We start from the raw sequence: 23530 nt of genomic DNA, 5'->3' as shown, positions 1-23530 counted from the left end.
AGAGCACTCCCCTCAGTGTGCATGTATGTTTGGCTTGGCTGGCCGTCTTGGGCAAGCCAAGCACACGTGCACAAGGGTTCGCTCCATCCCTGCACTGTGTTGCCGGGTTGGAGAGAGCAAGTCCAGACTCCCAATCTGCCTTGGAGCGCTCAGCCAAGGTGCTCCAGCCAGTCATAACGCTGCTTTGAGCAGGGTCATGATTGGCTGTGGTGCTGGAGTGCGGCTGAGAACAGCTTTGAGGTTCAAGTAAATTTTTATTTTTTTTGTGTTACTCTCCCCACCCCTCACTTTGCCCGGTCGCCAGATGCGACTGTTTGCATATTTAATTATCTGCAATGGCGATCAGTTCGTCAGTGCCTGAGAGCTATACCATTCAACAAATTGTGTGTTTGGCTGCGTCACCTCCATCCAAATCTGGGTTCCTGGCTAGCCCTTCAGTGCCTACTCGTGGCTCTTACCTTGTGAAATGTGTTCCTTAATTGTCCAGGGATCTTCTTTCTTACCTGGGCTAGGAGAAGCATGAGACGGGATGGCTGTAGAATAGAGAGAGAGATGCATGCATTATTAAGTATGTGACGGACCTGCAGAAGACTAGTCACTCTGCAAAGATTAGCAAGTTGAAACCAAAAGCAAATGATAGTAAGGGCCTGCTTTAGATCCTAGCGGAGAGAATACTCAGTCACAAACATGATGGATATCCTGTCCACCTTATGATGATCTCCGTTCCCCTCCACGAGGATCTGAATCATGCTTAGTAGAGGGGCATTGTTATCAGTGGTGCAGAAAATGCAGTGGCCCCAAGCTGTACTAGTTATAGTCCGCATAGGACTGGGGCCTATTTTCCATGTTTGCACCAGGGTACATGACGCCCTGGCTACACCGAAATGGAGTCTCCTGTGCATTCTTTGTAGTCCTGATTCCTTTTCTGACGGGCAGACACTTGCATTTCTACTCTGAATTTCACTCCGTAAATGGATGCTAGGGAACATACGTGTATAGATTAATGGATATGCAGCAAAGTGGGACATGTGCATCACCAGATGTCTCACCAGCTTACTAGGTCACTGTGCTGGAAAATAAGCTTTTCACAGCTTGTGTGCATGCTCAGAACTCCACATTTAATTGATGCAGAGAGAAAATTGAGAAAAATTAAATATACTTATTGCTAGTAATCTCATTACCAATTGTATTTTCTGCTCCTTTTTAAACAGCTGTCTTGTCGAAGGCCTGTTTAAAAAAAAAATATATATATATATTATATGTGTGTGTTACATATATTATAATATATACATATAGTGGCTTTTTGGTCAATCCTTTATTCTTAATTGGATGGCTTTCATGTTTACATTATTTTCCTCCTCCTTATCTAATGTCTTTCCTCCATATCCTTTAATAGTCCCACCCCTGGATCATACCATTACCATGTTCTGATTGGATAACTTGAACACTGCTTACATCAGGGAACTATTTTTTAATTTCAGATTCAGCACTCCATTGGAATACATGTCTTTCCTTGCTCTTCTCCCCATTGCTGCTCCGCCCTTTCCCATTCTCCCACGTTTTTTTGTTTACTTCTTTTACTAAGATAAACACTTTGGTGACGGCCCAGTAGCACCAGTAGCCCAGCCAAACATCCCTTCTCCAGCACTGTGGCTCAAACGCTACCACTCCGCCTACCTCAAACCACTTTTTAATTCATTTATTTTCAAGTAAAACAAATTTTTTCTATGGGTCGGGCAGCTGCACACTGTTAGTTTGATTCCTTTTTGTGCTTTGTCATTCTTTGTTTAATCTCCTGTATGAAAACTGCTGTTGTCATCTTCGAATGTTGAACTAACCTTGTTGTTCATTCCAAAATGGTTGTCGCTCCAGCACACGCATGCCAGCGCTTGTCCATTTATTGTAGCAGGAGAATTATTATTCAAACAGCAGAAGCACTAAATATGCAAATATGCCCTTAAAAGAAAGTGCATTGTGGGAAAAACCAACAGGTGGAAAATAATTCAAAAGGAGCCTTTCATGCTGGGTTCAATCGCTGATCCTTGTAGGAAAAAATATGGAAAAACTGAGTAATATGTATAGGTAATACAAACTTTGCTTTACTGTGCTGAGTTTGTTAGGACTGCGTACTGAGTACACCATGTCCTCATGGAAATATGTATCCTGGCAAGGACAAAGAAGGAGAGCAACTGTTCAGCTGATAATTTATCATTTATCCTCCTGCCGTGGTGTTTATTGCGGGAAAGATGAAATAAATACGAGAACCTCAATTATGGTTACGTTTGCAAATGCAGCTGGCTCAGAGGGTACATCGAGCTTCCTACAGACAATGCCTCTCCTGAATGATGCCAGTTCCAGCCCCAGTGATCTTGGACTGATAACTGATGAATCACCTTGACTCATCCTGGCACTTCTTGCCTTCTCTTTGGTGGTTTGACAATTATAAGATCACTGGGTGGGTGAGGAGGGCTGGGTCACCTCATAACAACACCATATCAAGTGGAACTATTTACTATTGCGGGGTGATCAGATATGGTGCAGGCAATAATGCCCACCACAGTGATGTTTTGCTGTGACTATGAGGTGTCCATCATCGTAGCAGCAGTTAATCTCACCTGGTTTTCTTCTCTAGGAATAAAGCATGCCTTATATTGGGTTCACACATTGCCTGGTAGATATTCGAAACAAGTTCTAATACTTGTGTGGGATTCTCTTTTTGTATAAGGGGAGGCATATACCTCCTAAGCTGGCCAATTAGTGTGAACAGACAGGGCCCTAGGGTTAGCATGAATGTTCCTTCTCCAGGGTCTGTGAATCTGGTGGTCACTGCATACTGCTTGCAGTCTCTGAGACTTGGGGGAGTTTGATAGGGGCTTCTCTCAATAGGTGATGTCGGGTGAAGTTCCAAGCCTTTCTCAGGAGCGAAGTTTTACATTTTGTTTGCCTGTGTGAACTGCAGTTTACCTTCTTTCGGTTGTCCAGAGAAGAGGAACTACTGGAGATAGGAGGAGGGAATTCAGAGGGATCTGCTGTTGAATATCATTCAGTGTCGTTGCTTATGAAGTAGAGATCCTCTTGTCCAATTCGGGAACAAACTGAAGCATGCCTCAGCTTATGTTGGTTACCTGGGAACCCTTGGTGGTTTGCAGCCTAGTTATGTGTGATCAATTTTTAATTACATTGGACATATATAAAGAGCTCAACGTTGAGACAGTTGGGAGTAAATTTGTTGAGAATTTATTTCAAATAGCCCTTTCCCCTGCCAGCCCGCCAAAGGAAACCTCTAAATTGATTAGCATGTATATATTCATTCATATCAAACCATTCTACAAGAAATGAGAGTAACTTACACATTATAACACAACTTCCCTTTTAATATATTTTGGAATGCCATTTTTTGATTCACGTTTTTCCATCGTGCAGCACCGATTCCACACCAGACATTGCTATTGTTAGATGGTCTTAGGGATAACAACATTCATTTGGGAACTGCTGCTGGATGTCTCTCCTTCACAGAATCACATGTTAGTATCTCTAACTTTGATTGCTGCATCCTAATACCGCCTCATCTGGTTCTGGCTCTCACTTGTTTCCTTAGGACCCGGTTATCTATTCTCGTGCACCAAACCCATCCAGGCAGGTTCCAGGTTTGTGTCCCTTTATTGTAAGCAATCAAAGGGAAACGCAGTAGGTCTCGCCTCTGAATTTGGGACAAAGAGACATATTTTTTTGTTTTGCCCCAAATGATTGACAAAAACCTTTGTAAAATGGCAATATGTGCATCTGCACACACTGTGGGTATCTCAGAATGTTATTTTGTTTGATTTAGAAAAACTGTATCAAGAGGGCCTCTGTGCAGGCCACATGCACCCATGTTGGCGGCTATCTGGAAACAGCTTTAAAATAGAGCAAGATGGTTCTACGCCACTGTACTAACAGTGGAAGGAGCTCAGGTGGGACAAGCAAGACCTGGGGGAAAAAAATGTAAATAAACAGAGCGGAGAGGCGGGAAAGCAAGTACTCAGGAAACAACAGAGAGAGGAGGAGAAACCCTCCCTCGTATGCTGCGGCGCAAGGTCCTGATGCTGCCGCTGGAAGGATACAGTTTGTGCCTCCATTGCTCATCCAGTCAAAACTGGGCGAGATAAAAATGCTCTATGGTTTGGACCAGCATATGAATATAGAGGAAAGCCAGCCATTGAATCAAGGGAAGGCGACTGAGCTAGAGAAGAAAGCCATTAAACCATGTGCAAGATGCCGATTTGATTGATTGTGGTATAGTAGATCTGTCATCAACTGCTGAAGCTTTCGGTAGATGAGTCCTAATTGTGGCCGCTTCCCTGTGAAATTATGCAGAGTGACTCTATAGATGCACTCAGTAATTTCCACTAATCACTCAACAACCTTGATGCTCTATTTTTGGAAAGAGGTGAATAACTTTCTTTTTCGAGTGGTTTCTGAAAGGGCAGTGATTGTGATGTCTTTTGGGTTATTTTAGAATTTGGTGATGTTTTTTGCTTTTTATATCTTTGTATTTTGTAAAATAGATCAAATGTGTAAATTTAGCATTTACTGATTTTGAACAAATATTCTTGATGTTCTTCAAACATAGACCCTTAAATATACCTTTAAATTCTCAAAGTGAAGAGCTGTAGCTCCAAAGCTGTACTTAACGTCTTCTTAGTTAGGGCTGACCTCTCATCTCCATTAGTTAGCTAAAACTGATCTTGGCATTGGGCAGCCTAGGAATATTATGGGTCTGACCGATAAAATAGTGTGTACCACCAGTCCAGCCAACAGAAAGGTCACTGTCTAACGGCATTTCAACATTTAGAACCATGTCTCTGGAATGCTGTAGTTTTATAGGGTCGAGCCTGCGCTAGCATGCACTTGCGCATGCATATCACTTGCAAGACACTTTAGTAGTTAGAAAAGGGCTCGGAGCCCCGCCCATGTCACGTCACTATCTTTCATTGGTTTGTGGGCTTGCCTTTTAAAATCTGCTTGCTTTCATTAGTGGAAGGCATGCATACGTCATGCCTTTTCTGGTGGTTAGTCCTCCACAAGCGCAGCGACCAAGTACTGCAAACATACGAGGCTCGCTGTTTTCCGTCCAGTTTGTGGACTACTTTTTATCTTTTTTCGCAGCGCGATCTCGCTTGGCAGAAGTCGGGCACTTTGCATGACATCGACCCTGTTACATAGTTAATTGCACTTTTGCCGGTTACGTAGATAATTGCACTTTTGCTGATAGGTTTCACTACAAGTGAACTATGGCAGTGCAATTGTGCTCTTTTTTTCCATTTAATGTGGCAAGAAAAGTCAGGTTGGGAGTTTACAACTGCTAATAGCTCTAACTCGGAGAAATGCGAGACCCGTTGCATTGCAAATGCTTGTTTCTCTGTGTAATGTTAATGAAAGAAGATTGCTTGGTGCATCATCAGTGCAGATAACATCTCAACTCCTATCTTCTATGCCAGCTTCAAGTCTTACATAAAAAGTAAACAGATATAGCAGATGAATGAAGTGCACGCACTGATTTTCACTTATTAAAAAGTAAAGTGTGTGTTGTTCATTTGGAGCAGCTGCCTGGGGTGGTAAGTGGAAAGCATGAAACTGTCAGACAAAGAAGGTACAAAGTGGGGGAGGGGCAATGGAGGTTGAAGAAAGTTGTGGAGCACAGGGTTATTTCAGAAGATAGTATTTGAGGTTCATTCTGAATTAAGATGGTTATAGTTGTCTCAGAGGTGGTCAGGGTGGTGTTAGTGGAGAATTGTGTGTATTTGTTTTAGCTCAGAGGCTTTCTCTACTAGGACCTCCTGGTTGATGGTTGGAGATCCCGGTTGTTGAGGCACTCCGTAATGTAGTGCCGCAGAGGGACCTGAATGCGCTGTTCACATCAGTGTAACATGATCATACAAATTAGGGGGATGATTGATGCTTTCAGTGCTCAAGCCAGGATGGGGATGTACCATCTTACTTCCATTATATGATGAGAGCTTACATGCTGTCCTTGTAGGGAGCGGAATAAATCATGGGAGGAGCGGCTCCACCGCTACACGCGAGAGCCTTTGAACCTCTCCAAGCTCTTACAAGTCCCTCTTGGTTCTGAAGCTCTGAAGGAAAGACACAAGCTGAGCTTCTTTGCTATTCCAGTTGCATAGAACACGCGGGCCCGCTCCTGAATACAAATTCAGCACCATCTCCAGATGTGTTGAGATTTAAAAGCTAGAGTGAGTAGGTTTTCTTTTATGAAATTGTGGATCTCAGGAGTCCTAGTTTAAATCCCATTCATTTATATTGGCCAGAAGGATCTTTTTTTGTGTATTTTTTTTTTTTATATGAACCATTCATGTTTGCATCAAATACAGGAGGTTTATTTGTGCAACTTAAAATTTTGCAAATGTATTGGAGAAAAACAATCAGCACAATGTTTCCAAGTCGCAAAGAATTCCAAGCAGCAGAACTGCTATGGAACAGCATCATAGCTCGACCGCTGTCCAGACTCCGTCCTTGTTGCTAGTGCTCTAGCTGTATCAGTGTGTCCTTCTCTTGCTAGCTTGAAGGTTGCCAGGTGCTGATGTGAGACTACCTTGATACTAATATGCCTGAGCCTGCTTATTATGCCATCCCTGGTATGCTGCATTTTATGTAACTTTCTCTAATGTCATCAGGGTTACATGAAGCCGTTGAAGCAGCCCGAGAACTCCTGCCTATGCGACCCCGCTTTGGTGGACGAGATCTTCGACCAGATCCCGGAGCTTCTGGAACACCACGAGCAGTTTCTCGAGCAGGTCAGCGAGTGCGTGCAGACCTGGCACGAGATGCAGAAAGTGGGCGAGGTCCTGGTGCAGTCGGTAAGTGCGTCTTACTGAAGCTGTCCACGTATGTTGGGTTTGACGATTCAATCCTCTACGCAAGTCACAGCTGCAGTTGTCTTTTGCACCAGTGATGCTTGCAGACACATTTCTTTTGTATTTGCACCCATGTTGCTGTCAATGCTACCTGACACATGCCTCATCCAAATACGCATCCAACCCATGATTTGCTCATGCCAGATTAACCAACCAAATGCATGCGTTGGGCGATTGAAGTCAAATATTTTCTTAGCTCTGCCCCGTGAGCTGATGTCGGGGAACTTTCAGTCACACATACAAGAGTGTCTTAAAACCAAAGCGAAAAAATGAAATAGAAGGAACAAAGTTGGGGAATCTCTGGATTTCCAAAATATCTGATAAGTGTGAAAAAAAAAGGATAAGGCACAGAGTGATTGGAGTCTTGGTCCAGAGGGGGCGGGTCACTAAGACGGAATCACCTGGTACGTGGATTGTGTTGCGGGTGGGATACTGGGTGCAGACCAGGTTTGCTGTCCAGTTGTGAGGTGCAAGTTGTGCTAATTATGATAAAGTTGTGTTTTCTGCAGATGTCAGAGCAGACTAAACTTAATGCAGCGTTACAGGTTCTTATGGAAAACATTGCGCCCTCCTTGTGTTTACAAGGAGATAGTTAAGAGATTTACAATCTCCAAAGAAGAAGCTTTCTATCTTAAATACTAAAGTGTTTTAAGTTTTTACTTCTAAGTGAATGTACTGGATACCCAGGGTTAAATTAGCTGTTAGCCTAGGGAATGATGAATGTTGAAATGTTGAGTCTCATAAATTGTGGTGATTCCTTGACAAGCACTGTTTGATGTCTGAGAGGGGATAATGTAAAGATGTTTACCGTGGCAATAAAGATGATCTGATTTGGAATGGTTTGAAGTAGGGGTGTAGCTTCGGGGGACAGGATTTCATCTCCCCTCCATCCTCTTCTTGTTCCCAGGCTCCCAGCCAATCACGATGCTGCTGTCACCAGCAACAGCAGCGTCATGATTGGTCTGAGTGGCCTGCCTCGCTGCTCAGACTGGGAGTGGGAGCCTGTGCATGTTCTCCACTCGGCTGTGCAATACAGCTGGGTAGAGAACATGCAAAGTGCGCATGTCTGTTTGGCCGGCCCAACACGGCCGGCCAAACAGACGTGCACTTTATACGGCACATATCTCTCCCCCACCTCTTCTCCCACAAAAAATGCTAACAGTGTATCTTTATTATCATTTTATTGTTCCTTTCCCCACAGTCCAGTGGGGTGACACCTTAGCGGAGGAGGTGCCCCTGATAAATAGGTGAGTACAGGTGCATTATGTTGGGTGTGGTGGGGTGTGTTCCGGAGTTCACTTGGGATTATTACACACATGCATACAAAAACGCACACATTTTGGTCTCTATTTTAAAGGTGTTAAAATAGTTATTTTATAAAATATTGTGTCATAAGTACCCCTCACAATCCGCATTCCTCTCCCTTCCTACTTCTTCTTAAGGCCCTCCCCCGCTTCTTCTCGTACAATGTATTTTAACCTCGTGATCGTTGGGAATTCTGACGCTTACACGTCCCCACCCCCCAAATCTTACCGTCCTGGCTGTGCCCCTGGTTTTAGGAAACCATTAGCTTCTTATTATTCTCTTCCATACCACAATCTGGCAGCGGTTTTAGGCCCCTGACCCGCTCCCTCTGCAGTATCGTCTCATTTCGTGCCACACCCCTGAGCAACTTCAGCCAAGTGAGAATAAATTACACTGAAATAGCTCAGTCGGTTAAGCACTTACTGTTGAGATCTGAGTGGAACCTGCTGGTGACGGACTCAAGAGAGGCGGTCTCACTTTTGACTCTTTGAAGGTTGACACAATGAGTGGCATTAATTTTGGAAGTACTTCAAGAAAAGGCTGAAATGCACATGTGGGCAAAATGACAAAACATTAAAAGTGTGTCCCTTAGAAAAAACGTTCTAATTAGGACTTATGGGTGAGAGTCGCGTTCTTGAGCACAATAGCTCATTTTAGATTATTTCTCCATTAATTAACTTGGTTGAATTCACTTAAAGTATTTATGCCAGGAAACGGTAATGCTGTTGCATGCGTACTGTATACTCCTTTTCAACAGAGACCTATCTGACCTCTGTCTGTTTCTCTTCCTCCTAAATCTGTATTATATGTGTTTTGCAGACACCTTATGTAGTATTTCCTCGGGTGATGACTGGGACAGTTTCCACGGGATCAAACTTTTTTAATACGCCCACGTAAAAAGGCCCACTCTTCAGGTATCTCATGCAGAGACCTGTGTGCCAACACCGTTTTCTGCAAATTGTTCAGCCTTCCATCAGGGATTCAGAACCCCCCCAATAATACCGCAACCAGTAATTAAGATACGCCTGGTATTGGTAACACTTGGTGTGGCGTTACCACATTTTTAACACCACTCCACCTGCAATGTGGGCAGAAAAACTGGGTGATAATGAACAATCTTATTTCCGGCGGGAGTGCTAATCCACCAGGTGAATTACATCCAGTATGCTGCATATACGGGGTAAATTTAATTCATAATTAGAATTTCCTGGTGAAATCAGACCCCATTGCAGGGTGTTTATGTATAAACTTTCTTTGCATATTGGAATCAGTGCACTTCTCTTGTCGATGCACCGTTACACAGATGTATTCCTGGAACGATGTGCTTATAGGGTGTCACCTTCTGGTCCTAGGTGTGGATTGAAGTGTCCATAAAACTCTGGTCCGGTCATTGGACCATGTCTCTCCACCAGCATCACTGCTCTTGGTACCCCACTGGCTTTCCTAATTTGATCTGTTTACCCGATATTTTTAGGTCATGATTTTCTATCAAAGCATAGTCAAGTGTATGACCTGAGTCCACTGTTGTGCTGTTGTGCTTGTCGCGAGGTGTCATTTAATACCCATCCCCGATGCATTTTAAATCTCACGTGGTCCTTCGTCAGAGGGTGTCCTGCTAAACGAAGAAAAGCACTGGAATGTTTTTTAAACATTACCTGTTTCACCCTTCACAGTTTGTGATGATTACCACTCCCAGTGGGTGGTAATCACAGTATGACTCGAAGATGGGCGGCCCAAGTTGATATAACCACGATGGTTTGTGCCACGACATAGCCAGGACTTAGAGTTCTGATGGGGGTTAATTCACGAACTATTCTATTTCAGCAGGTTACTGTTCTCTTATTATCCAGGATCGTGAGGTGAGATTACCTAGTGTGTGTAGTAACTACGTAATTGTATTACTATAACACTAGGATAATCATTAAATTTTAAAAAATCAAAATTACCTATCTCGCTCCCTCGCCGTGCTGCCGCTCCTTCTTCCTGGTCACAGGAGGCACAGGCTTGCAGCCTGCCGTGCGGCCGATCGTGACACTGCTCAAAGCAGCGTTATGATTGGCTGAGGCCCCCGCCAGGGTGCACCCAGGCAGACTGGGAGCCTTTCCTGCTCTCTTAAGCCTGGCAACACAGTGCGCATGTATGTTTGGCCAGCCCGAGAGGGCTGACCAAACACACATGCGCACTGAGGGGAGTGCACAGTGCACTCCCCCCCCTTGTCCCAGATCCCCAATGCGCCTCCCATTTAACAACAAAACAATAATAAACATGGTTTATTAGCGGCTGCTGCTGGCAGGGGGCGGTGCCATAGCGGAGGAGCCGCTGCTGGTGGACCCAGAGGAGTGATGCTCAGTGGCGTAGAGAACCCCCTTATCTCACGGCTTAAGCGGGAACTGCCTCTTGGCTCGATGGGCTGGTGAGTCTAACCCACCAGTACATTGATTTGTTATTTGTGAGGCTCTTGGTTGGCTGGCAACATTTTCGTAAACGTCACAGTTGGGGGAAATCACAAAAGAGGGATGTGGCCTTTGGGCTTCTGCAGAGTGGAGGGAACTAAAAGAGAAGACATTTGAGAATAGGGGAGAACACAGAGCAGGGGACAAATTGAGAAAGCAGGCCTAAGAGAAAAAGGCAAGAGAGGAAAAAGTATGGATGAAAAAAGATAGGTAAATAGAGGTGAAAAAGAATGGGAGGGGTAAAAGGTGAAAGTGAAATGTAAAAAGGAAGAAGAGAAAAAAAGTTAAAATTGAAGGGTGCACAAATAGATAAGTGGAAGAGTGTAAAGATGGAGGGTTGAAATAAAGAATCGATGAAAGGATGAATGGATGGAAGAGGGGAAGGATCAATAGGTAAAGGGATGGGTGAATAGAAGGATTAGCAGATGAGTGAAATGATGGACGAGGGAATCGTGAAAGGATGTTTGGGTTTACAAATATATTGATGAGTGGAGGATTGAAATACAGGATGTATATAAGAAAGGCTGACAGGATTGGTTGATGGAAGAACGTATGGTTGGATGGGTGGATGAAGAAGTGAAGGGGAAAGACATTGATAAAGGAATAGATGGGAGGATGAAAGGATGCATGCATGGATGGAATTTTTCTAAAAAGGATCAGGTTTGCCTGCTGTGTGATTCCAGGTAGGGTTTGTGGTTCAAGTGGGGGGTATTTTAATATTCTGGCTACTCCCTTGGTGGTGCTAGTAGGGAGAGACAGTTATGTGACAGGACCAGTGTTATATATATCTTTATTTACATCTAGATATCAATATGGATATATATATATATATATGTGTATGTATATGTATGTATATGTATATGTATTTATATATATGTGTATGTACATGTATGTATGTATATATATATCTATGTGCATATATATGTGTGTGTATATATATGTGTATGTATATATATATAGGTGTGTATGTATATATATGTGTGTATGTATGTATATATATGTGTATGTATATATATATATGTATGTATGTATATATATGTGTATGTATATATATATATGTATATATATGTGTATGTATATATATGTGTATGTATATATATGTATGTGTGTGTGTGTATATATATATATATATATATATATATATATATATATATATATACACATAGAGAGAGAGAGAGATGTATATGTATGTACATATCCTTTGTGCCGCCATCTTTTTAAAGTCAGGTTATGTTTTTTTTAATCTGGCAGCATAACATTAATTCCTACTATAGACCTGTAGTAAAGCATGACACTTCTACAGAGCAGCATTCAATTCACTTATAGCACTATGACCATTTTAGATTAATCAACACTCCCATGCCATGTAGCATTTATAGATTCACAACACCAAGGTCGGAGTAAATTAATATGTATTTATGTTCTACTAATGACTAAATAAATATGCATACCAGACTGCTGGTACACTTTATACTTAAAATACGATATGATAAAGAATGTGTTGACATGTTCCAGGATTGATTCCTAGAATCTGTTTCTTTTGCTGGACAAAAAGGTATATGTGTTGTGCCACAGTGCTGATATTAATGAAATTAAAATATATATTTTTCATAGGTTTTTACTAGGCCTGTGATTTGCATGTTTTGTAGACTCCTCTGGTAGCCTCATTTCCAAGTTGAGTCTTTCAAGTGACATAACAAGCATCCTTGTGCAGAATGTCCTCAGGGGATCCCAGCAAATGAGGGGGACAGAGTGAGAAGATGGCAGAGCCATAGACATGCACAGTGCCTGCTCGATACGCCGCAGATGCACAGTGCCTGCTCGATACGCCGCAGATGCACAGTGCCTGCTCGATACGCCTCGGCAGTGTTTGTCTTCCGCTGGCTGAAAGATATGGTTGAACCCTACTAGAGAAGCTGCAATGCATTGGAGCGAGAGGCTGTCAAATGTATTGTGTACTAACAAAGGCCAACACACATAAGCTGCTCTCAGGCCCGTGTGTAGAACTGGGCCAAAAGAGGAAACTCAGCTCTATGCTTTCTTCAGCCTTAAATTATGAGTAGCATCGCTTTGATAACAGCCAACACCAAAGGACGGTGATTGTGATTGTCATAAACGTGCACAGATTATTTAGAGTGAAGGATAAAGTGAATGTCACATTCTATAATATATTGTGAATTATAAATGTGTCATGTTTGCTGCAGCCACTGATAAGCTCAGCCGCATTTGGACTCAGTTATATGCTTTATCCAAGAAACGAATACAGCTGTTAGTACAGGCTCAGTGGAGGTATGCAAGGAAACATTTACATTTTTGAGTGCACTTGACATATAATTTATTGTGCAGAGCATCGGTTTAACCAAGCTGGCAGGTTTATTAGTGTACTTAGGGCAAGCAATCATAATTACAGTATTTTGTAAGCAGTAGGTTACTCAGGTGAATGTTTGGGTTTTGGTATGGATTTTTTAGGGGGAACAGTAATTCTGTTTATATTGAATGAAACATTCTGTTTTCAAACTTTGTTCACACATGGTCCATATCTACAATGTTGTACATAAACTATAATATTATTTTTGTTTAATGTTAATGCTAATAATTTCTGGTCTGTGTTGGAATAACTCTACCTAGAAGGAGGTGGGTGGAGTTTTGGCACTATTGTACATTTTAATTCAGTTATTGATGGTTGTATATTTTAGATTGTAGCTAATTCTCACAGTAGTGGTTAGCTGGGATCTACAAGAACTCTGCCATATTTATCCTTACAATTGAAAGGGAGGGGCTGCTCTTATTCTGCTCATAGTACTGGATCCCTGCAAAGGTAAGAAGGGGAATGTTTTGTGCATGGCCTTTCCCAGAAGTACTAACAGGGGCTGCTGGCATCTTTGTCATACTGGGTTGCTGAATAGTCTGGGAGAACAAGTAAGGTGGATTTTTTAGATGACTAGAAAAACTGGTCCTCCCAGAAGAATGTAAAACAAAGTTCAAATAATGGTCGTAATGACCTTTAGGGCATCAGTTCTCACTTTGGAGGGTTAACAATGTGCACTTATGACAGAGTTTACCATAGCAAAGTTAAGTTGAACCCCTGTTTATACCAAACCAGTTGTGAAGCTTGAACACACACGACACGGCGTGTTGAATGAGAAATGAACGGTTTTCGAGATATTGAGATTGGAGTTACGCAACAAACGTAGTTGGTTGTTTCCTTTAACATTAATTAAGAGCTGGTTCTTTCTTGCTTGTCCTGCTGGGCTTTCTTCTGCATAGCATTTGGGCATAATTCATAAACTGGCTCGTGTATATGCTGATTTCTCCTGGAAATTGCTCAGATTTGTTAATTGCTAGGTTTAAGTTTTCGATCTGTCCATGACAGTTCTTATCTTCTGCAACTTATTTAACAAACTTTACATCCTAAATCTGTTGAAGTGGATGCTTCTTCTTGGCACAAAAGAGACCTAAAATGTTTACTTTACCACAAACATTTTCAGTTTCTCCATTATAGAATTCTTAATTCTCTGATTATTTATATATATATATATATATATATATATATATATATATTTGTTAATTTACTTTGGTCAACTACCTATTCATCAGATCATGATGCACAGTCATTGTGCCAAGCATGAAGCTCTGATCTTGAAACCTTGTATGTTTTATTTAATTCCTTTGTGTTACAACCTCTTGAGATTAAGGTTACTATATGCCATGTCTAGAGCATTTTCTATATTATATTATGAATAGTCACAATAAATCTTTGATGTGTTCTTCAGATGAATACTTTGATGTAATTGAGTTTGTATGCACGCTGAAATCATGAAGCAAATATCTTTTTTATTACATGGTTTTGACCAACCGCAAATATAATAATTTTAATAAAACAGATTTTAAGGCCTATTGGCATTGGGAGTTTAGACAAATATATTCTAATTGGGTCATTTTTGCTTCAACTAACTATTGGTGAGAAGTCCTTGCCAACATTTCTTTGTAGAAACCTGCCAAGCCTTCAGAACGAGAGGAGGGTCTGTGAACACATTTGCCTGGGGCATCTGTTGAGGCACAAACCCAGCTCAGATATCAATGGTGGGTATCAAAGAACATTTGTAGTGCAGCGTGAGCACCTCATACATGAGATGCTGTAAGTAGGACGCGGCGGATGAGTCTGGGCAATGGAGACCAAGCCATCGAGGCAGCATTAGACAAGACACAGTACAGTTTAACCTTGCATAGTTCCATAACACTTATACATATTTTGAAGGAAATTGTCCCTGCTTGTGAGTATCCCTGTGAAGAGAGAAATTATCAGTCCATGTTAATAACTTGTGACCATGCTAACTTTCATCTAAAAGCCGAAGCCGCTTACCGACCGAAAAGTCTGACAGGTCTTTGAGCACATTTGCTTGTACAACGAGGAATTCGAACAAAGGAAGGTTAATAATTATGAAAAAAAAACTTGAAATTACTTGACTTTAAAGCATAGCATCTATTAAAAGGATGGCATTTAAGCACATGATAAGCCTTTTAACAGATGAAAAGGAGGGGGCAGAAGTACCCCCAGAATATTTCAAAGTAATAGCTGCATTATCTAGAAAAAGACTTAGTGGTACCATAAATGAGGTAAGGTGCACTGTGATGCAAGGCAGGCCTGGGCTTTATGTGGATGTATTAACAATCATGGAATAGGCTCCATCTTCGGGTTGGGCACATTTGGGTTCTCTCTTAATTCTTACTCTCGCCAGTAGTTAGAAGAAACCTTCCTGACATACTCTACATTTTTGTTAGCATGCGCTCTTTTTTGAGGTCTTGTAGTTTTTTGTAGATCTTCTTCTTTCTCGGCACTCACTTCTCATCCACTCCCTTCAGTATGTTAGTCACTAATCTATACGTACTGAATTCTTGACTTTACCTCCCTGCCTTTGTACTCTTTTCTTGCATTTAAGTTCTTTCATCAGCTATCAACATGCTCCATCTATGATGTTATACCATAGATCTCTTTTTGTTTCTTTATTTTCTTTTTGACACCCTTTGACCTGCACCTCTACTTGACCAATCTTAAATCTTTTTTCCTCATGGATTCTATCTGAGGGCCTGCCAGTGCTAGTAACGTGAAAAGTGCTCTCCGGCTTGTCTCAGTGCCTTTTCCTGGTGAAACTGGGTTTGTCTGCTTCATAGCCTAGTCAACACTCTATATTTTCCACATCAGTACCCAAGCCAATCTAGGATTCAATCTGAGACATCCTATGAACATGGAGACACCGATGCATCAGTACTCTCAGCCATTTGTGCTTTTTTATAGCAATAGATGTTCTCCTGAGGGATCCACTGGCACATCCAGGCCCAGGGTTGTCAATCAGCCTGCTGGGCCTCCTTCTGGCCTCTCCACCACAAGCATCAACCCATGTTTGGGGAAGTCTGTGGATGTGGAATCGCCCAAATAAGATAGAAACCTATGTGATTCCCCTCTCACAGTGTTACAAACACAAATCTAAGTGATTTGACTATAAGAAGGTCTTTGTTTGCAATAAATAATAGCATTTCTTGAGCTTAAGAATTTGGTGTCCTTTGTGTCATATTTTTGCCAGGCCTCCCTTGTTTTCATTGCTGTTCTGCCAGTATTATTCCGCTGCCTCTGTACTGTTCTGTATGTGACGAGTACTTGGCACAGTTCGCTGTGTATAATCTTCCACTTCCTGCTCCTAGATTGCATCAAGTCTAGTCTATATTTATAGTGTTTTTATTTCAAGCAGTCTTTTCCCACATGCCACTTGGCAGTTTCACTGAAGGGAAAGCGAGAATCGATGCATGTGAATAATGGACGCCCTCAAGGATGGGAGGATGGTTCTATCTGGAGGCCAACTTGGGACGAGACTCTGTGGCAAGCTCTGTGTGATTAATAGAAACTACAACAGTCTGTTTGTCCAAAATGGTCGTCTGACCTTTTCAAAGTGGCTTTGGACTTCAGAAGAGAGAGAACTGGTGGTTGTTGGCAAGTAAAAACAATTGATGAAGTTTGGCATCTCTCATAACTTTCGATACAGCATGTTAATCTGTTTTCTGCTTCCCAAACCTATGTTGAATGTCACAGAGGGAACTTCATGGTCAAATGTAAGATTGTGTGAATAATTTCAAGAAATTGAGCGATTAGTATAAATCACTTCAAAGAATAATCACAATCCGAATTAAAGTCGCACAAACCACAAATGGCAATAAATAAACCTGTTCTTAGCCCTCTTGGTACAAAGCAGTGAGGTTTATCTAAGGAGCATTGTGTAAAGTATTTTTCAGCACTCAAACAGTAATAAAGTGAAAACACAACAGAAGAGAAAATCTCTTCCCAATTTATAACAAAAAAAGGATATTTTAATATATGACACTAGAAATACAATCCGTAGAACTGGAGTTATGGATTTTCAGTAAAAATAGCACCAAGAAACAGATAGTGCCAGTAATAGTCAATACTCTTGCTAGAACAGGACCTAGACACAATCTGATGCTGACTGATAGGGAGCGCATGTCAGATGCACCAACCAGGTTTGTCCTGATCAATTATTTTAGCTTTTGACTTTAGTACTTTTAAGTCCCAATCCACCGCAGGAGTACGCTTCTCCATCCCTCCGAGGACTTCAAGGGGGCACTTAGAGACTCACGGGGTGGGAAGTAGAGGCCACCGCAGGATCCAGCGCTGATCAGCTGGGCAGTTGTAGTAAAAGGCCTCTTGCAGCTTGTTGTGTCCCTGCAGCTTCAGCAGGAGGTCAGTGAACTGACTATTGGTGTCACTTTTGGGGTCCTGTATTCAAAGCAAGCCAGTCCAGTCTTCCTTCTTCAGACAGCAGGGCACCAATACACACATCCCAGTGGGGAGCCACCAACGAGGCCAAGGCAGCCGACCACTCACACTCAAAAGCACTAGAAGCGTCAAGCAGGCAAGTGGCAGCCCTCTAAAAGTGGCAAACTAGTTAAAATCAAACTATACCATCAAAGAAGATTTAAAATTACAATTAAAATGAGTGGAAGAAGTATTTCTCCAACTGTTCCAGAACTGAATTTAGCACTTATTAAATGTAGCAAAGTTAACCAGTGTTAGCTTTCGGGAAAGCCAGCCTCGCCACAGTGAAAAACGACTTTGGAGGTTTTTCTCTGCATGGACAGTTAAAACTTTAAATACATGTGTCCTACTTTTTAAATACTGTACACCCTGCCCCATGGGTACCTAGGGCCTACCTTAGGTATGACTTCTAAGTACTAAAGAGAAAGGCCTAGGCCTGGCAAAAGGTTCATTTTGCCAGGTCGAAATAGCATGTTAATCTGCACTGCGGGTTGCAATGGCAGGTCTGAGACATGTCTTAGAGTGCTACTATAGTGGGAGGCACAATGAGCATTGCAGCATTTAGTTTGCAGGCCCTTGGAATAGGTAATAGCATATACTAGGGACTTCTAAGTAAACGAAATGTGTCAATCATGTGTTTGCCAATGTTATCAGGTTTAAAGTGAAAAGTGCGCTCACTTTACCATTGTCTAACAAGGGTAAAGAGCACAGGGTCCTATGCCCAACAAAATCGGGTGCAGTAACAGAAGGCAAACGTTTGGGGTGACCCCAGAAAGGGCTACTTTCCAACAACCATGCACAAAGCTTTCAAGGTATCAGATTCCTCATTTCACTGTTGCAAGGAACTTCAAATTGTCCCATACTTACATAGTCTACTATGCCACAAACAGATGGATCTAGCAGGGAATTCATTCCATCCTGAATTTTCCATAGCGTTGTCTGGAAACCACTGCAGAGAGTAGGCTTCCACAGTGCCTAATTTGTAAATAACAATGGGCCCGTGCTCAAAGCTCTCCTCTTAAACACGCGGCTCCTGCAATTAAATGTGGGAACACAGAATACTAAAGCAGCGAAACCCTGAAGCCATCTCGGGCCTCTTAAATCCAGTTAAATCCTCTCCCTGCCCCTTCGCTCACTTTTGCAGCTTTCGGCTTTTTCCCATTGTGACGCTTTTTTGTTTTTCTCTGCCTCCGTCTTTCTCAAATGTGTCTTTTGCTCGCAGCAAATGCTTGGGGACGAAGAATAAGCGCCGGCCCTCAGAAATAAGTGTCGGTGCTCAGCACCGGAAACAACAAGCACAAATTAAGCACTGGGCTTCCAGATCTTATGTGGAGGTGCAATACAGTACAAATTCATCGCAGGTTTTGCAGCCTCCCAGTGGCTCGTCTTCAGAACTATTAGGTTTGTGATTTTGCTGGGCAGAATAGATGTGGTTGCTGATGTCCAAACGTCCACACCACCAAACCCCGCCCCTTTCATGTCCTTCTATTGTGTTCGGATTGTTATGGTGAGAAAGCCCCACCCCTTTCCAAAAATGTTTCAAACTTAGTTGGTGTGAGGTGGATAGGAGAGGAGGACAAAGTGGGCTGTGGGGTGAGGAGGTGTGTAGGTGACAGGAGAAGGGAGCAGAGGGCAGGAGATGAGAGAAAATGGAAGGTAAGATTGAATATGGACCTTAAAAGCTTTACACAGAAGCAGCAAGAGGACCCTGGCCTAGGGTTACCAGGCATCCCGGATTTGCTGGGACAGTCTCGGTTTTTCACCAGCTGTCCCGGCAGACTTTCGGGAAATTTAGCTCATGTCCCAGTTTTTAGAAGGGGTCGCTCGAAAACGGTGGGAGGTGTTTTTACAGTTTTTCAAAGAAGAGATAGCAGAGATCAATTTAATTAACAGACATGATACTTGCTTCAACAATTGCACTTTATTTATGTTTTTAATGCCTGTTCTGTAATTCTGGGCTGATGAGCGCTGTCATTCTGTGTGCTCGTTTGAAGTGTAAAATTGTAGTCCTTCTTCTATTTTTTGTGCAATGTCCCGGTTTTTGACCTTAAAATTCTGGTCACCCTACCCTGGCCATGCCTTCCCATGAGCATCCTGGCTACTCCCCTGAGTGTCAGAGGGACCTGTGAGCCATCCTGGCATTAATAGCAGCTAACTCACATAGCCTTTAATAGAATGCTTTTGCAAAATGTCTATATGTTTAAAGCTATTCTGAAATACGACTAAGCAGCGCCATTTAGATACTGTTGACTAAAGGGATGTGGGGAAGAAGGCTGCCATAGCCAAGTAGACAAGGGAAGGATGGAGGGAGAAGTTGTAGATATAAGTATTGCATAGAAGAATGCTGCGAGTCGTCAGACAAGGGACGCATATGTACAGCGACAGAACATATCTAAGCATTGGTACCTGGATGAAAATTTTTAAAAAATGAAAGCCACCTTTTCAGTCTTAGTATTACTCTGAGATAAAGCAAGAAAGAGAGGTGTGATGGAGCAGAGTGAGGCTTAGAGGTAAAGCAGCATAGGGTCCTCCAAAAATGCAGAAGTGGAAGAGGTCGGGTGTGCTCCTTGTGTCCAGCTTTTCATGCTTACTAACTTCAAGATGAAAGTGAACAGCTCCTGGAGCTGAGCAATGGACTACAATGCACCTTTGCAGCACGCATCACACGCAAAGGTCCATTGAAACACGTCAATTCACATAATGCGTAGCAAAGGGTCATAAGAGCATCAAGCCGGTCTCTACCCAATAACACCCAAAGCTAACCCACTCCAATCCTTTTCCAATCCCGTCGGCTCTATAACCGGATGTTGCACCGTTAATATGAAACAGAGCCAAAATACAGGGCCAGGTGTAGCAAAGAGTTTTTCCCATTCTGTGTCAATGGGAAAATGTGTTCGTACATATGGCCCACAGTGTCCATACGTTCCTGTGGCTCTGGTCCCCCACAGTCCTAGAAGCATAAGAGCATCTAGAGTATGAAAGAACATTGGGAAGATATGGAAAGGGTACATAAATGCATGTACAATAATATAGACAATCAATCTACCTCTGTGTGCAATATTGGGGATACAATGTTGTGTAATTCTCCAGTTCCATCATTATAACTGCTAGATTTTATCTTGGTTTTGGGTGGTATAAACCTCGGACTGCATTGATACCTTCATAGCTTTGAAAAGCAATAAAGACATCTATGCAAAAAATGTACCTGGAGGTTGGGGTAGGTGGTGGTCAGAGAAAGCTCTCCCAACCTTCTGAAACTGAACTGATAGCAACAAACCACAGTACAAGAAGCTAGATGGGGAGCAGAGGAAAATATTGAGCCCATCTGTTGACGGCTGTTGGGTCGTGGAATGTGAAGGATCAGGGAAGCGGGAAAAAGTGAGTTAAAGATGTAAGCAGACTGCTGGGTGGAACCAGGAAGTTGGAACAGTGTGTGCTACAGAGTAACAAAGTGTGGGAGGGCAGGGGAGCGGTGACCATGAAGCGGAAATCTATGCATATACAAGAGATAGTTTCAGTTGAAGCTTTCTACATAATGGCAATGATACAAGAATCCATTCAACTTTCACCGGTTTTATGATAGGAGGAGCTTTTTGGAAAGATCAAATTAAACAGAATAATTAATGTTCATCCAGTTTGTGCACTGGAATGAGCAGCCAGAATAAAAGGCGTGGGTGTGAATGAAAAGAGGAGTTAGAGGGAATTTCCAGTGGGCTTTGAAGCACATGGCCATGACAGTCCCTCAGGTCCATACACAGATGTTGTAACAATAAAGACAACACAGAAGTAGCAATCAAGCAGCAAAGACAAAATGATAATAAGTGGCATTGCCTATGAATGTGATTGAAGACAGCTTACAACTCTCTGCGATTTTGAGGAGGTTGCATGTATCAGAAACTGTGATTCAGAAGTGTCGCCCTGCGACCACCGAGGGCACAATATGTCCTCTTCTTTAATTTGTTGGAGGCTTGTAGCTCACACAACACAATTGTCCTATGATGATCTGCACTGCCCACAACTAGACCTCCAAGGTTATTCATGCGGAATTGGCTTTGGTAGACCTCTAGTCCAGTGGTTCCCAACCTGTGGTCTGGGGACCCATGGGGGTCCGCGAAGCCTCCTCAGGGGGTCCGCGACTGCTTAGAAAACTAAATAACATCAACAGATTAGACCCTCGCCTTTCAGTAGTGACTCGGTAGGGGGTCCCCAGAGTCCTATAAAGATTCAGTGGGGGTCCCCAGGCTCCAGTAATGGTAATGTGGGGGTCCACAGAAGTCAAAAGGTTGGGAACCACTGCTCTAGTCCTTTTCTTATTGTCCTGTTGTGTGCAAAGTGTGTGGTAAGTTGCCCTGAAGATGGATATTATAACTCAACTCATAATAGTCGCACCCCTACAACAAACTCTTCATTACACAAACCCCTCATACCTTGTTCTCTTCGTGGCATTATCAGCACTGTTTCCCACTTAGGCTGGCTTCATATGCTCTTTTTAGTGTCAGTGTCACGTGCCTGTGGGAGGAGGTGCTTTGGGTACCAGAGTTACGTTTTGGTTCAAGATTATGATGCAGTATAGTTATTGTATGGTGGTGCCACTAAAGAGGAGGGGGTTCTCTGCTTTTCTGTTGTTTGGAATTATTTTCCTCGCCCTATGTAACCCGGCGGGCTCTTGAAGCGAATGGCCATTAGCAGATGTATGGAGAAAACTTCTTCCAAAGTGAGAAGATTCAGATCAATGACTCTCGGTCACCCCTAGCTGGTTGTAGTGATTGACCTGGGAGGGTTGCACTATTTGACTCTTTTTTTGCTGAATGTGATGTGTTGTGGGAGGCTGGACCCTATGTTTCACCCAGAAGCTATTGCGTTTGATCTGGGCTCCTCACAGGAGCCAGTGCAGTCTTCGTAGGGCTGTGAACATGGGGCTATGCTTGGATCCGTAGTGAGGCGGGCAACATATTTTCGGAATGTTTGAACTCTAATGAGTTGATAGTCGGGGCGACCTGCATGGTAGTGTTAGCTCAGTCAAGTTTGGAGCATCAAAGGGCACAATATATGGCTGCATGGAATTATGAAATTATACAGGTGAGGTTTTCCAGAGCTGGTGGATTTGGAAGAAAACCGTATTTGTGCCATACTTAATTTGGGTGTTCATGTTGTGGTCGATTAGGAGATTTATCTTGTTTTTTTATGCAGAGGATTTTTTCAGGCAGATCTTTGAGGAAAGAGCTGCAGTTGTGGGTGATGTTGGAAAGAGTGGTACACATGGAGGGATTTGTTGAGGGTGAAGTATATCTTGTCCCAGTTTAGCTTGAGCGTTATGATAGCTCAAACCAGAAGAGTCTGAGATCTAGCGCAAGGTGGGTGGAGGAAATGCAGTCTTAATCAGGTTCCACAGCTTCTTGGGTTTTACTTCATTTTTTTGTTCTTTTGCTGTGACTTGTGGTTGTTTAATAACGGTGGTCTTTCTCTTACTCTGATAGTTTGTCCTGCTATTGGACTTCCATTGATGCCATAGCGGTCCATCTCAGGTTGCCTACCATGGCATTTGGGATGTGGATCACCTGCCTGGTGTGTGCGCAAGTAGCATCAAGTTCCTAATGGGTCACTAGCCCATATACCTCATTCTGTGTGCCTACTACTACAATACATGTGTTTACGTGTACCGGCCTGTGTCCTATCATCATTATCTACTGCTCTGAGTTCACTTTGGTTCATCTTGCTATAGAGTATAAAATGTTAGGATATTAGCATATGTTTTCCTTGATGTGATAGTTCTTCAGTTACTTTTGTAACCAGCACCATTGCTACATTACACTGGATATATTTTTTTTTGTGTCACTTAAGGTTCCATCGACTTCTAGAATAGCAATAGAATAGCTGCAAACATCACATCGAAAATGAGTTCATCCGTGACAAAGCAGCTACAGACCGGGGAGAGTGGCATTTCCATTCCGGTGTCACTCATTATCCACCAACGATGCTCAAGTAATTGGCACCACTGATTGTGATTCTGCCATTAAAATAAGTTAATAACT

General features: G+C 42.6%; 1 protein-coding gene across 1 annotated transcript in view; it reads left to right on the top strand.

The window, feature by feature from the left end:
* ARHGEF17 (Rho guanine nucleotide exchange factor 17) overlaps positions 1–23530 on the top strand; it is a 491524-nt gene that overhangs the window by 340755 nt on the left and 127239 nt on the right. Inside the window, exon 3 of the mRNA XM_069203843.1 lies at positions 6675–6857. Within this exon, the coding sequence (XP_069059944.1) occupies positions 6675–6857 (183 nt within the window). The remainder of the gene's footprint in view (positions 1–6674; positions 6858–23530) is intronic.

The sequence above is a fragment of the Pleurodeles waltl genome, chromosome 8, assembly GCF_031143425.1.
Source record: "Pleurodeles waltl isolate 20211129_DDA chromosome 8, aPleWal1.hap1.20221129, whole genome shotgun sequence".
Lineage (NCBI taxonomy): Eukaryota > Metazoa > Chordata > Amphibia > Caudata > Salamandridae > Pleurodeles > Pleurodeles waltl.
This window is presented reverse-complemented; position numbering and strand designations above follow the sequence as displayed.